General features: G+C 38.9%; 1 protein-coding gene across 2 annotated transcripts in view; it reads left to right on the top strand.

Annotated features, from left to right (window-relative positions):
* The first annotated feature begins 8,275 nt into the window (after positions 1-8,275).
* Positions 8,276-13,584, top strand: part of NSRP1 (nuclear speckle splicing regulatory protein 1) — a 59,849-nt gene continuing 54,540 nt past the window's right edge. The window contains exons 1-2 of one of the 2 annotated variants that reach the window (XM_044248229.1): positions 8,276-8,333; positions 9,514-9,607. In XM_044248229.1, coding sequence (XP_044104164.1) covers positions 8,314-8,333; positions 9,514-9,607 — 114 coding nt within the window. In that variant the 5' untranslated portion in view covers positions 8,276-8,313. The remainder of the gene's footprint in view (positions 8,334-9,513; positions 9,608-13,584) is intronic. The other variant, XM_044248230.1, reaches the window with a different exon arrangement.

The following is a 13,584-nucleotide window of genomic DNA, read 5'->3' as shown; positions in this document are numbered from 1 at the left end:
TGAATTAGTACTGTACTTGGGATATTTTTGTCATGTTCAGTTTTGTTAACTCTAAAATATTTTCAACTGGAAAGGAGTGCCACATAGACATATTCTGCTCCTAGACAGTTACCTCAGCACTTTCTAAAACGAAAATGCTACCTAAGGAGAAATTTGATCTAAAAAATATCCAGTCAAGGTAGCCGTAACCAAATGTATGTTATGGAATATACTTAAAAGTTTCCTTTCAGTTTTAACTTTGCATCTGCCATGGCATTATTGTGGCTAATTGGGTAGAGTTATTTTCATTCTTTTAAGGTACAAAGTAAAGACTGAGGATTTAAGGGGGAAATGGCAGTTTTTACATTTATTACCAAATAATAAAGATTTTAAGAAATTAACTGAGAATTGTTATTCTAATTTTTCAGAGACTTAAGTGAGCGCCCCCACTTTTCCCTCTCCACCTCTGACTCCTCCTCCCCACTCATTTTGACAAGTTATTCCAATGAATAGAAATTCTTGTAGGAAGATGTCCATGACTCATGGAAAAAAGAAAACACCTTTCTTTTTATTTTTTAATAACAAAAACCTCTCAAGTTCAAGAACTGCAAAAAGAATTTGTACTTATTTAAAACTTATTATTACAGCAAACTTTGCTGCTCTTTTGTGAGATTTCATCTTTGCAATAAGATATCTGATGAGAGTCTCTTTTTAATAAAAATTTGGGAAATTAAACTTCATTTTCTTTATTTGGTTGACAAAATGTGATGTGTACCAAACATCTTATAATTTGAGATTGGAGGTCCCTTCTTAACCTTTTCTGATAAGATGGCAGTGTTATTACCAGTCCTCATCTCCTAGATGCCCAGTTTTAACCTGTAAGCCTATTTCATATTTGGAAGAGGGCTTTTCAGGGCATTTGCAACGACATTTCTAGGAACAATGTTCTTAAAGATATTAAACTGATAGCCACATATCCTGATGGCTTCAGAACAAGCTTGGCAAGTCCACTGTGCATACAAATGGCATTTTAGGCTGTGAGGAGAGACCATTTTTGCAGAATGCTACCTTTTTAACCATTATCGTGGGAATTAAGCAAACTAAATGGCATCAAGCTTAACTGAGAACAGATATACATTTGCCTGGATTTTAACTTGTTTGAAGTGTTTTCACACACAGTTCATTTGATCCTATAAGGTAGTCAGTCTGATATCAGTCTAATATCATTATCTCTATAAGTTAGGACATAGGCTCAAAGAGTGAGTTGCTTAGGTCAAAACAGCTAGTAAGAAGCAGGGGGACCTAGCATTCATCTTTCCTAATTTTTGCCAGCACCTCAGATATGTCACTAACAGTTGACAACCTTTACCAGGCTAATGACCATGTTATCAGTCTTTTGGAAAATACTTTAAAATTAAGCAACTGGGGTGCCTGGCTGGCTCAGTTGTTAAGCGTCTGCCTTCAGCTCAAGGTCCTGGAATTGAGTCCCACATTGGGCTCCCTGCTCTGCGGGAAGCCTGCTTCTCTCTCTCCTGCTTCCCCCTGTTGTGTTCCCTCTCTCCCTGTGTCTCTGTCAAATAAATAAATAAAATCTTTGAAAAAAAATAAAATTAAGCAACCAACAAGAACAACTAATTGGATTTATTTAATAATCTTTCAAGTAACATACTATCCCATAACACCAGAAGCTTACTTTTTTAGCGAAGAGGATGTTATTTATACTTGAAAAAATTTAGATATAGATTTATATTTAAATATATTTATTGGATAGGCTGATTTGAATAATTTGAATAGATTGAATTACCTATAGTGATATACACTTCAGAAGGTTAGACTTGATTAGATTTTTTGTTGGCTCTCTTTCCTATAGCTTATAGGTAACGAGGACACTGTATGGTGTCAAACATGCAGACCATTTTCTTCTTTCTTCTTTTTTTTTCTTTCTTCTTCTTTTTTTTTTAATTTAAAGGGGATGGAAGTTTATTGAATACACTATAATGGAGCAGTAAGCAAGGAGAGACTGTCTACCAGGACATAGTGGCAGGGGCTAAACTGGTGAGGGGCATGAGTATGAGAACATATGGAGTCTTCCTTTTTGGTAACTGTGTCCAGTTTAAGTAGCCCATTGGGCAGCTAGGGCTTATGGCTGTCTTGAGGTGAGTGGCTTAATGAGCCTGTTTGCATTCAGCCCAGTGGTCACTGTGGGCCCTTTGGGCTTTCTTGGGCTTCCATTGCTCAAACCTGTTGCCTACAAGCAGCATCGACACCACCCCCCCCCGACAGATCGATGATGACAAGTCTTTGGCATTTGAGCAGAAGACTCATCTTCAGTAGCAGCTTCACGTTTGACGGGGAGAGACATGCAGTCCCTACCTAAGCTTGTGGGGCATCCGGGTTTGTATGCAGTTATAGACCAGAGCATGGTATTATATTGTGCCGATACGAGATTTGAGTGAAATTCCCTGGTGGCTAGGTCCATGGGATTTAGAGGGAGGGGACCCTCCGACTGCATGGGCTGGAATCATCATTTGTATGTATAATTGTTGGATTTACATAGCAACGTATTTTGCCTATAGATCAGGATGGCAGCTGGATCCAAGAGAACAAAGGAAAAAGGGGGTGGAGGGCAAAAGAAGCAAGGCAGCTGAGTCAGCCAGTATCAGGAAAGGGTCCCAGCCCAGTCCATAACGTGTACAGATTTCCCCTAGACAAGTTTTTACTGCACGCATATTAGGAACAGAGATCTCAGGGGGATGCAGTGGGAGGGGAGAGGAAAGGGGTCCTTCGCCCTCACAGGCACAGGCAGTTTGACCTCTCTGCCCTCAGACCTTTAGACCAAACTGGGGAGCCATCCTGGCCAGAGATCTTCAGTTGTCTGAGAAGTACTAGGGTTTGACTGCGGAAGAGCCAAAAAGAGAAAGGAGAGGGAGAGAAGGATCCTTCCCAAGGACAAGAGGGAAAATCCCTCACCCTTTCAGCAAGGACAGTCTGGTGAGTTCCCCCAGGGGCTTCAGAGCCTCACTAAGGAGTAAACTTCGCCAAGGCTGTCAGTTCCCCCAAGGAGCACTAGAGTTGGTCCACTGAGGGAAAGTCCCAAGAAATTCCAAAACAATCTGGGAAAACTCTCAACCCGGCAGAGGTTCTCCATTTGGGCCACAAAATGTGGGGCTTCCAGATTGGGTGGGGGCTCGTGGTGCAGGCAATGAAAGAATTCCCCCAAGGCAAAACAAAGGAGCTAGAACTTTATTAAATATACTGCAAGGGAGGAGCGGCCAGGACAGCAAAGGAGAGACTGTCTGTCTGGACCATTTTCCTTTTTAATTATGGCTTTCCTTTTTAATTATGGTCTAGGAAAAACAATCAGCTTTCAGGACAATGAAATCTTGGGAATCTTAGAAATCTTAGAAATTCTAAGATTCTTAGAATCTTAGAAATTCTTTCAGGAATCTTAGAAAAGTTCCTGTTGCCTCTTTTAACAGCTTTATTGAAATACAACTTACATAAAATATAATGCCCCCACTTAACATGTTCAGTGCAATGGTTTTTAGTGTATTCACAGAACTTGCAGCCATTACAAAATCAATTTAAGAGCATTTTCATCACCCCCTTAAGAAACCCCATACTCATTAGTAGTCACTCTCCATTTTCCTCCACTCAAGCCCTAGGCAACTATTCATCTTCCTTTCTCTGTGGGTTTGCTTATTCCAGACATTTTATATAAATGGAATCATACAGTATGTGGTTTCTTGTGATTGACTTCCCATTCCCCATTAATCTAAGTATGATTAAGCTACCAGCTACCCTTAACTTCCATAGACATCTCCAATCCACTGACTCCGAAGATCTTTGCAGGTAATTTAGGGAATTTTCATTCTTCTCATGTGAGGTTTAGGTAATGCTACTCCCACCTAACCCCACTCTACATCATTAACTCTGGCTTAGACTGCCTTGCCCATAGACCACAACTAGTAAGGCACCTCTTGGTGGCCATTTCTTGTTCTCTGTGGCCCTGACTCTCCAGCCACAGCTTTTTTTTTTTTTTTTTTTTTTTTTAAAGATTTTATTTATTTATTAGAGAGAGAGAGGGTAAGAGAGCAAGCACAGGCAGACAGAATGGCAGGCAAATGGAGAGGGAGAAGCAGGCTCCCTGCCAAGCAAGGAGCCCGATGCGGGACTCGATCCCAGGACGCCGGGATCATGACCTGAGCCGAAGGCAGCTGCCCAACCAACTGAGCCACCCAGGCGTCCCCAGCCACAGCTTTTTGAATTAGGGTTGACCCCTGATCAAAGGGAAACCAATTTGTGAAATGGTCTAATATTGAAAGTAACTAAACCCTGGATAGTAATAGGAGCAGTGGCTAGAAGGGGAGTATTTAGAGAGGCCAAAAAGTGTCACACCAGGCCCTAAACAATTAAAGCAAACTGCCTTCCAGACAGTAAAAATTAGCAGAAATTGTTGGTAGAGAACAAGTTTAGAGAATGGGTAGTTTGGTTTGGGACAAGAATGCACAAAAAGGCAGAGAGGGCACAAAAAGCAGAGACTGAAAGAGTAAGGAAGTAACATAAGTAACATTAATGTCAAAAGATTAAATGGAACATCCATGATCTTGGATGCTAAGGACCCTGCAGTTACCCTGGATCCAATTCTAGTCAACTGCTTTATTCTTGAGGTCTTATTTCTGAAAGTCTAAGATAGTCAGAATTCTCTGTTGTGTAACAGTCAGGAGTATGGTAGTGATGATACCATCTCTTATTGGCTTTACCCTGCTTCTGTCCTTTCAGCACCTTCAATTAAAGTTCCCAAACTTGGGTTCAAAACGTTAGGAGGCTTCTCTGTCTCTGATTCACTGCTGCAGGTACCACCATTGCTGTAAACTCTGCCAAGTGTTTGAAGAACTTGAACTCTCTGAAACACTGCATCTGAGAAATCAGTGTTCTACCTTTGGGAAAAATCTCACAATTGCTTCACTGCAACATCCCAAAGGCAAGGGGAGAGTACAGGATTCAATACAGCAATTCAAAAGCTCACATTATATATAGCATATTGAGCTGGGTAATTTTGTGTAACTAATTCTGCAGTCAGTCTCTTTAAGCAAGAGGCAGACAGTCTTGGCAGGGGGGCTTTATTTTTACGCTTTATTGATTCTTTTTTATTTTAAGCAAAATAACATATACTTATAGTTCAAAGAGTCATCCTATTATACCTTTTAAGACCAGAGCATTTCTCAATCCCTCTTCACCCCCATTTTTCTTATTTCTGAGTCGACTATTTTCAATTCCTTTAGCTCAGGAATTAATACACAGCCCACAGGCTAAATCTGGCCAGTTGCCTATTACAATAAAGTTTTATAGAAAAGCCATGCCCAGAGGTGCCTGGCTAGCTCAGTCAGTGGACCCTGAGAACAAGAGTCCTGAGTTCAAGCCCCACATGTAGTGTAGAGTTTATCTAATAGATAGCTAGATAAGAAGGAAGGAAGGAAGGGAGGGAGGGAGGGAGGGAGGGAGGGAAGGAGGGAGGGAGGGAGGGGAAAGGGAAAGGTATGGTGCAGGGAAGGAAAGGCCATGCCCAACTGTTTATGACTGCCTTCACACTACAAGGGCATAACTGAATACCTGCCACAGGTACTAAGACCCTAAGACCCACAAAACCAAAATATTTACTATCTGACCCTTGGCATAAAAAGTTTCCAACCTCTGGGGTGCCTGGGTGGCTCAATGAGTTAAGCCTCTGCCTTTGGCTAAGGTCATGATCCCAGGGTCCTGGGATGGAGACCCTCATTGGACTCTGCTCAGCAGGGGGCCTGCTTCCTCCTCTCTCTCTACCTGCCTCTCTGCCTACTAGTGATCTCTGTCTGTCAAATAAATAAATAAAACCTAAAAAAAATAAAAAATAAAAATAAATAAAATTATAAAAAAGTTTCCCAACCTCTATTTTGGCTTTTGTTTTGACATGTACCTCCACAGTGTGAAATAACATACGGTGTGGCTACACTTTTTTTTTTTCCTGACTTAAGCAATATTTATTAGCCTCCCAGTTTGCATTACAAAGATTTAGCTTCTTCCCCAGTATGTGTGTCCACACACACACACAAACACATAAACATTTCCTATTCCTCCATTCTTTCCAATATATTACATTGTAATTTAAATTAGAATATGTTGATCTTCAGCGTTTGCATTATTGTGATTATGTATGCTATTTAGGGCTTAGCCATGTAGTAAATTACAACTATTTTCCTTTTCTGAACATCTTTTGATTTTTCCCAGTAGTTAATGTCAAAAGAGTGGCAGAGTGACCAGAATAATAGCAACCAAAGTAGATTTCAGAGCAAAGAATATTACCATGATAAAGAAGGTCATTTCATAATGAAATATAGGTCTCCATTAATTAAGAAGTCATAACAATCTTAAGTATTTATACATCTAATAACAGAGTTTCAAGGTACGTGGAGCAAAAACGGATTAGGACTACAATTCCAAAGAGACAGAAGTAGATTACTGGTTACCCAGGGTCAAAGGGTATAGGGTAAAATGACTGACTGATAGATACATGCTTTCTTTCTTGAGCATTAAAAGTATTCTAAAATTGATTGTGGTGATGGTAGCACAACTCCCTGAATATATTACAAACCATATCCCAACAAAGCTGTTTGAAAAAGAATGCCTGGGAGGGGGGGTACGTGGAGGGCCCAGTCAGTTAAGCATCTGACTCTTGATATTGGCTCAGGTCATGATCTCAGGGTGAAACTGAAACCATAATGGGCTTCCCTGCACTGGGTTGTGTAGTCTACTTAAGAGTCTCTCGCTTTCCCTCCACCAGACCCTACCCAATTAAAAAAAAAAAAAGAAAAGAAAGAATGGCTATACTATGAAGAAATCCCACCTACACATAAATGGTAAATATGTGGCTAAACATATTTTTTTATTTTAAAAATGTTTTTGAAAGATAATTGCTTAAAGCAAAAATAATTTATAACACAGGTAGAAATAAAATGTGTGAAATGTGTGAAAACAGTAACACAAAGTCTAAGAGGAAAATACTTTTGTAAGGTTTTTTAAATTATACATAGAGAATTATAGTCATCATTGAAGACAGACTGAGATAAATTAAAGATGTATATGAGAAACTCCAAAGCAACACCTAAAAAAATAAGTATGGCCAGTAAGCCAACAAAGGTTGCATCATAAAAATCTTAAGCTAAATCATAAAAATTCCTTGATTAATCCAAAAGATGGCAAAAAAAGCAGGGAGGGTTAGAGAACAAAGAACAGATGGGGAAATAGAAAAACTGCAACCATACTCCTACTAATCGCTTTAAGGAAAATGTTCTAAACACCCTAATAAAAGAAATCATCCTATTAGACAAAAAAAGCAAGACCCAAATATATACTTTCAACATGAGATCCACTTTGAATATAAAGACACAAAATGTTTAAAATAAGTTAAAAGTAAAAGAATGGAAAAAGATGTACTATGCTAACAAAGCTGACTGTATAAATATCAGATAAAGTACGTTGAGAGAAATAAGAGAGTCATTTCTTAACGATATAGAGATCAATGCAAGAAGACCTAACAATCCTAAATGTTTATATACCTAATAACAGAACTTCAAAACACAAGAGAATTAAAAGGAGAAATAGATCCACAATTATAGTTGGAGATTTTAACATCCTTCTGTCAGTAATTGAAAAGATACCTTTGGCTGCTCTAAGACTAGTTTGGAATGGGCCAAGTGCTAGTGAATGAACAGACGGAGTGTGACTGGATTTAAAATTGTACATAGATCCTATATGATTTTGATTTCTATACCCAGCATTACCACCCTGTTATAAATCATTTCGTTCAATGAGCATATGCCCAGTATTCACGTATAGGATTTTATCTTCCGCCAAGTTACCCTGAGCCAGGTATACTCACACTGAATACCTCGGCGGGGGAAAAAAAAAATCGATAGCCTTAGGGCAGTGTTTTTTCAAACTTGAGTGATTATCACAGTTCCCTGGAGGGTTCGTTAAAATTCAGATTGCTGGGCCCCATCCCGGATGGGGATGCATCTGATGCAGTAGGTCTGGGAAAGGGCCAGAGAATTTACATTTTTACCGAATTCCCGGGTGACGCTCCACACTTCGGGAGCTACTAGCCTAGAATTGTCATTCCTTTCCTCGCATTAATTTCGAGACAGCCAGTTGGTTTCCAAACAAAGACGAAGACCATACGGTGCGGAAGCAACTCGAAAGCCGAACCCAAATCCGCGCGAGAGTTTACGTGACGACGTCGGCGTCTGCGTCTCCGTGACGTCGGCGTCGGCCACGTTCAGCGGAGACGGGAGCAAGATGGCGATTCCGGGCAGGCAGTGAGTGATCCGGGAGTTAGGGTCAGGCTGGGAATGGAAAATCACGGCGACTTTGTCTGGCCGAGGAGAAAAAGTGCGCTGGAAGTGAAGGGGCTTGTGCCGTCAGGGATAGAGACGGGGAGAAGCGAGAGATCCTGAGGAACATATTCCCCTCCCCCACACATTTTCCAGGATGGAAGCCCGAAGTTTGAGGGAGAAACTTGTGAGGAAATAAAGAAAGTTAGGCTGAGGGGCAGAGAGCGAGACTTTTCTATTTTCCAAAAGCTCGGTCTGAGGCCCCTCAGTCTTGCTTCCTACCCCGCGCTTGAGTTTCTCCCTGGTTGGATGCTTTCATGGGCAATGAGAAGAGAGACCATTCCTGGCTTCCTTAGAGGGCCTTGTTCTCCTTGGCTGCTCAAGTCCTGATTCCCGCCCACCCTTCTTGTTTTAGGAATGTTGTGCAGAGAAGCCTCAGAAAAGGGTAGGCATATAGGGAATTGGGGTATACATTGCCGCAAGAGAGGCAAATATTGTGTGTTCTTGGAAGTTTTACCTTTGATGTATAATCCTTTCTTCCCGTGATCTCGGCATTTTAAAGGCCAAAACGTGAGAAGCTAAATGAGTTTGATCTGATGGCATGGTTCTCTGAGATGCTCATGAGTTCGATAGAGTGTAATGGGCATCTGTCCATGGCTACTTGGGTTTCTCAGTTAATGTAATCTTTTAAAAAATTCTCGTGGGTGACATTATCCAATAACTTATTTAAAACTATGTAAGTATCCAGTAGGGAAAAAACAAAACAAGACTAGATACTTTTTTGTTTGATTACGTGGATAATTTAGAGTGTTTTTTCTAATTTTTAGTGGGCATAAACTGAGCTTTCCACTAACGTGTTCTTTCTGAAACATTACTGTTACTTCACCGTCTAAAACATTTCTGAAGTCATCAGTTAATTCTCTTTGATTAATATGGTATTTGAATTTGGTCTTTACCTGCAAATAAGTGCTTAAAAGCAATACGTAGAAAATCTTAATGGACATTAGAATTTTGAGATCACTGAAAAGCAGAAAAAATCTTATGTGTTCATAAGCTATTTGACATGTTTTGACTTGGTAGCTTCATCTGGAGGAGGTAGTGGATGTATTATTTTTTAACATTTAAGTATAATGGTGTAATTTCTATTTCAAAAAAAAAAATGCAGGTATGGGCTTATTTTGCCAAAGAAAGCACAGCAGTTGCACCCTGTTTTGCAAAAACCATCAGTGTTTGGAAATGATTCTGATGATGAGGAGGAGGTAAGGGAACATATGTTTTTCTATTGCATTGTTAGAAATATAATTTTTTAAATTGAACTGGTGAATTTGATGTCTTTTTTTCTTGCCTTAGGTATTTACAGAATAATCAAATAATTTACAGAATTATCAAAAGGAATATTTAAAGAAAGACTTCTCACTGATTTTTTTTTTTCTTCATGAGTGGTACATGGATAATCTAAGATTTTTTAAAGTTGTGAATTTCAGTTATTTCTAAGCAGTCACACAAAGTTGTTTTAGACAGCTAATACTGATGTGACAAATTGTTAGTGTAAAGATCCCTGAAAATGAGCTATTAAGATGTCACCAATTGCCTAGAAATTTTTATTAGCAAAGTATTTTCTTCTAAGACTACTTTTGTGGTTATTAATTGTCTGCTAAATGTAATTGCCCAAGTATAATTATGGTAGTTCTTGGAAGTACCATTGGTAGTACCACAATAATATCTGAGTATTTTTTATTGTAGCAGCCAAAACAGTGTTTTCCTGTGAAATCCACAGCTTATAGCAGAAACAACCCCATGTATATGCTTATCTAATACTTGAGTCATTTTCTGTACTTCTAAAGACTTTTTAGTCCGTTAATCTTGTACTTCCTTTGTTCTGGCAGAAAGATAGCTTCTCTTTCAGTTTTTATTATTTTATAAGGCATAGGTAGGTAATTGAACATATTTGATACTTCTTTGTTTATTGCTTTCCTTCTGTTGAAGAAATTGGCTCCAGATGCAGTCTACTTCCCTACATTACACCCCGAACAACTATCACATTATGATTTTGATTTACATTTCCCCGATGGCCAGTGATACTGGCCATTTATTTATCATGTTTCGAGAAATGTCTGTTCATATCATTTACCTATTTTAAAATTGGAATATTTGTGCTTTTACTAGTTGTAAAATTTCTTTATATATTCTAGATACAAGTCCCTTATTAGATACAGTTATCTTAATATTTTCTCCCATTCTGTGGGTTGTCTTTCCATTTCTCGGTAGTATCCTTTAAAGCACAAAAGTTCAGTTTTGAGAAAGTCCAATTTAGTTTTTTTAATAGGTTTCTATGCTTTGGTGTCTTACCTAAGAAATCACTCTTTAATCCTGTGTCACAAAGATTTATGCCTGTATTGTAGTTCTACTTCTTAAATTTAGGTCTGTGATCCATTTTGAGTTCATTTTTGTATAGGGTGTGAGGTAGGGGTTCTACTTTATTATTTGCATAGGGTATCCAGTTGTTCCAACATCATTTGTGGAAGACTGTTCTCCATTGAATTGACTGCACCCTTGTCATTGTTTAAAACAAACAAACAAAAATACATACATATATATATATATATATATGTATTTTTTTTTAACTTTTTTTTTTTTTTTTTTAAAGTCATCAGTCATGGACATGCCTATTCTATAGTTTCACATTCTGGCATACCATGTAATACAAAGCAAAATATTTGAGAAGGATGGTTGTACACAAGCGGTCTAAAAAGTTTTTACGCACATTGTTGCTCTTCCTTTTGCATTGTGAAATGAGGCTGGTGGGCAGTGGGTATACTAGAACCAGAAAAGCTAGGGCTAGGCCAGTTTGCTCTTCTTTTCTCTGTCTATCCCTCCTTCCCTTCCTTCTTCCCTTCTTTTTCCTAGGGGGATTTCTTGCAGATAATTGGGTACATAAGTAATAAAAGACTTAAGAAACCAAAAAGAGGATGGTGAAGCATCCCAGAGATCAGCAGCAGTAAGAGCAAGTAATGATAAAGGGAAGGATGCATGTAGGATATAGGTCCTGGAAGCCAAGGGCTAGGGTTACCTGGGAACTAGAGTCTTCCAGAAGGAGCTGAAGTCACTATGGAGATTAATGTCTTAGGTAGGTAGAGAAAAAGGCAGAGAGGAATACTTGGTTTTTTCCCTTTCTCCCACCTTCCAGTATATCATCTTTGTTTTCCATTGGTAGAGCTCAGCCAGAAGCCAACTGACAAGAAAACTGCAGCTTTGTTCTTAGTGAACAAATATAAAAGCTTTTCATTTTAACATCTTTTTTTTTTTTTTAAGATTTTATTTATTTATTTGACAGAGATCACAAGTAGGCAGAGAGGCAGGCAGAGAGAGAGAGAGGAGGGGAAGCAGGCTCTCCACTGCGCAGAGAGCCCGATACGGGGCTCGAACCCAGGACCCTGGGATCATGACCTGAGCTGAAAGCAGAGGCTTTAACCCATTGAGCCACCCACGCACCCCTCATAACATCTTACCAATAAACAGATGAGTCTGATGAATTCCAGCATTGAGAAGTAAATTTCTTAGTTAAGTATATTTAAATATTTGAGGTCTGAATACCAGAATTCTTATTTAAAATTTAACAATTTAAGCAACAATAAAGTTAAAGTGCTTTGGAAAATATAGAGAAAGATATTTTATGGTTTTCTTCCAAAAGAGGGCATTATATACCTGGAGAAGAGCTGCTGCAAAGCAAATCCATTGTTATTTACAGCAATTCAGAAGCATTTAAGAACCCAAATTTAAGATCAGTCTTTCCTTCCAGAGGTCCGGCAGACAGGGCCCTAGCAAATGACTTCAATTTTAATATGTGCTTGTATTCAGAGTTAGTTTAAACATGGGAAAGTGGTATTTAAGTGGTTCCTCTTTTGAAAATGATCAGAACTAATTAGGAATAATTAGTTTGTTCAGAGGCAGAGGAGATGGGAGTTTTTACTGTGTATGAGTAAGAGATTAATATTGTTTCCAGATGGTGTTGTCTGATCATAAGTGTTTGAGTGGTTCTACTATGATAGTAATGTGTTTATTCCATTTTTTAAGTGTATCCTCTTCCAGTGTCATTGCCACCATCTTTCTCACTTAGATTATTTTAATAGCTTTGTAACTAGTTTCCTTATCACCTGTCTCCTTAAATTAATTTGAAATAGTATGGACAGATTGATCCTTTTAAAGCACAGTTCTATTCACTTGTAACTATCTTGCTTTTGAGCCTAATTATATTTAAAATCTAAACTGCTAGTCCTGACATTGAAATCCTTCACTAGCTTTGGCTTCAAAATGCTTATTAGCATTTGTTCCCTAACTGTGCTTCTTTGTGCAGAGTGTAGTTTTTTTGCAACTCTGCTTTTCATCACACTAGAAGTCTTTCCGTCCTTCAAAACCCATTGCAAAAGTGCTTCCTTCATTTTCCCCAGTGGAAGCAATCTTTTTTTTTTTTTAATGATTTTATTTACTTATTTGACAGAGAGAGAGAGAGGGAACACAAGCAGAGGGAGTGAGAGAGGGAGAAGCAGGCGCCTCGCTGAGTAGGCACCCCAATGCGGGGCTCGATCCCAGGACCCTGGGATCATGACCTGAGCTGAAGGCAGACGCTTAACAACTTGAGCCACCCAGGTGCCCCACCAGTGGAAGCATTCTTATCCATTTTCTCTTACTCTCCTTTTCTTAGCATTTAGCTTTTTATACCTTGTGATGTAAGTCCTTTGCACACAAGTCTTGTCACTCTACTAGCGTATGAGCTCCATAAGTTAGGATCTGGATATCTATGCTGATACATGTACTACAAGTAAAATTATTTACTTGGATGTTTTAGTTGTCTGTATTGTAAAGAGCCAGGCAGTAGGTGTTTGGGCTTTGCCAGGCCAACTATTGAACTTTGCTCTTGTGTGAAAGTAGCCATTAGACAATATGTAAATGAATGATCATGACTAATTAACATATTCTAATAAAACTTCATTTACAAAAGGAGAGGTGGCTGGATTTGGCTATAACTTGCTGACCCTTGGTCTACACAGTTCTCAGAAGCACTTGTGATAACCAGTAGTATTTCGCAAATGTTACAGGATGGTCAGTGACTAAAATAGGTGTTGCCTGACAGGTTAAACAAGAAACTTCCTTTTAGATTTTTCTTACTACTAAATACTTGTTCATTTTGCAGAGCACAGTGACTTTTCCTTTTAATCTTGGCAATTGAAATACTTAT

Source organism: Neovison vison, chromosome 5 (assembly GCF_020171115.1).
Source record: "Neovison vison isolate M4711 chromosome 5, ASM_NN_V1, whole genome shotgun sequence".
NCBI classification, from domain to species: domain Eukaryota; kingdom Metazoa; phylum Chordata; class Mammalia; order Carnivora; family Mustelidae; genus Neogale; species Neogale vison.
Note: the sequence above shows the minus strand (reverse complement) of the source record. Positions and strands in the feature narration are given on the sequence as shown.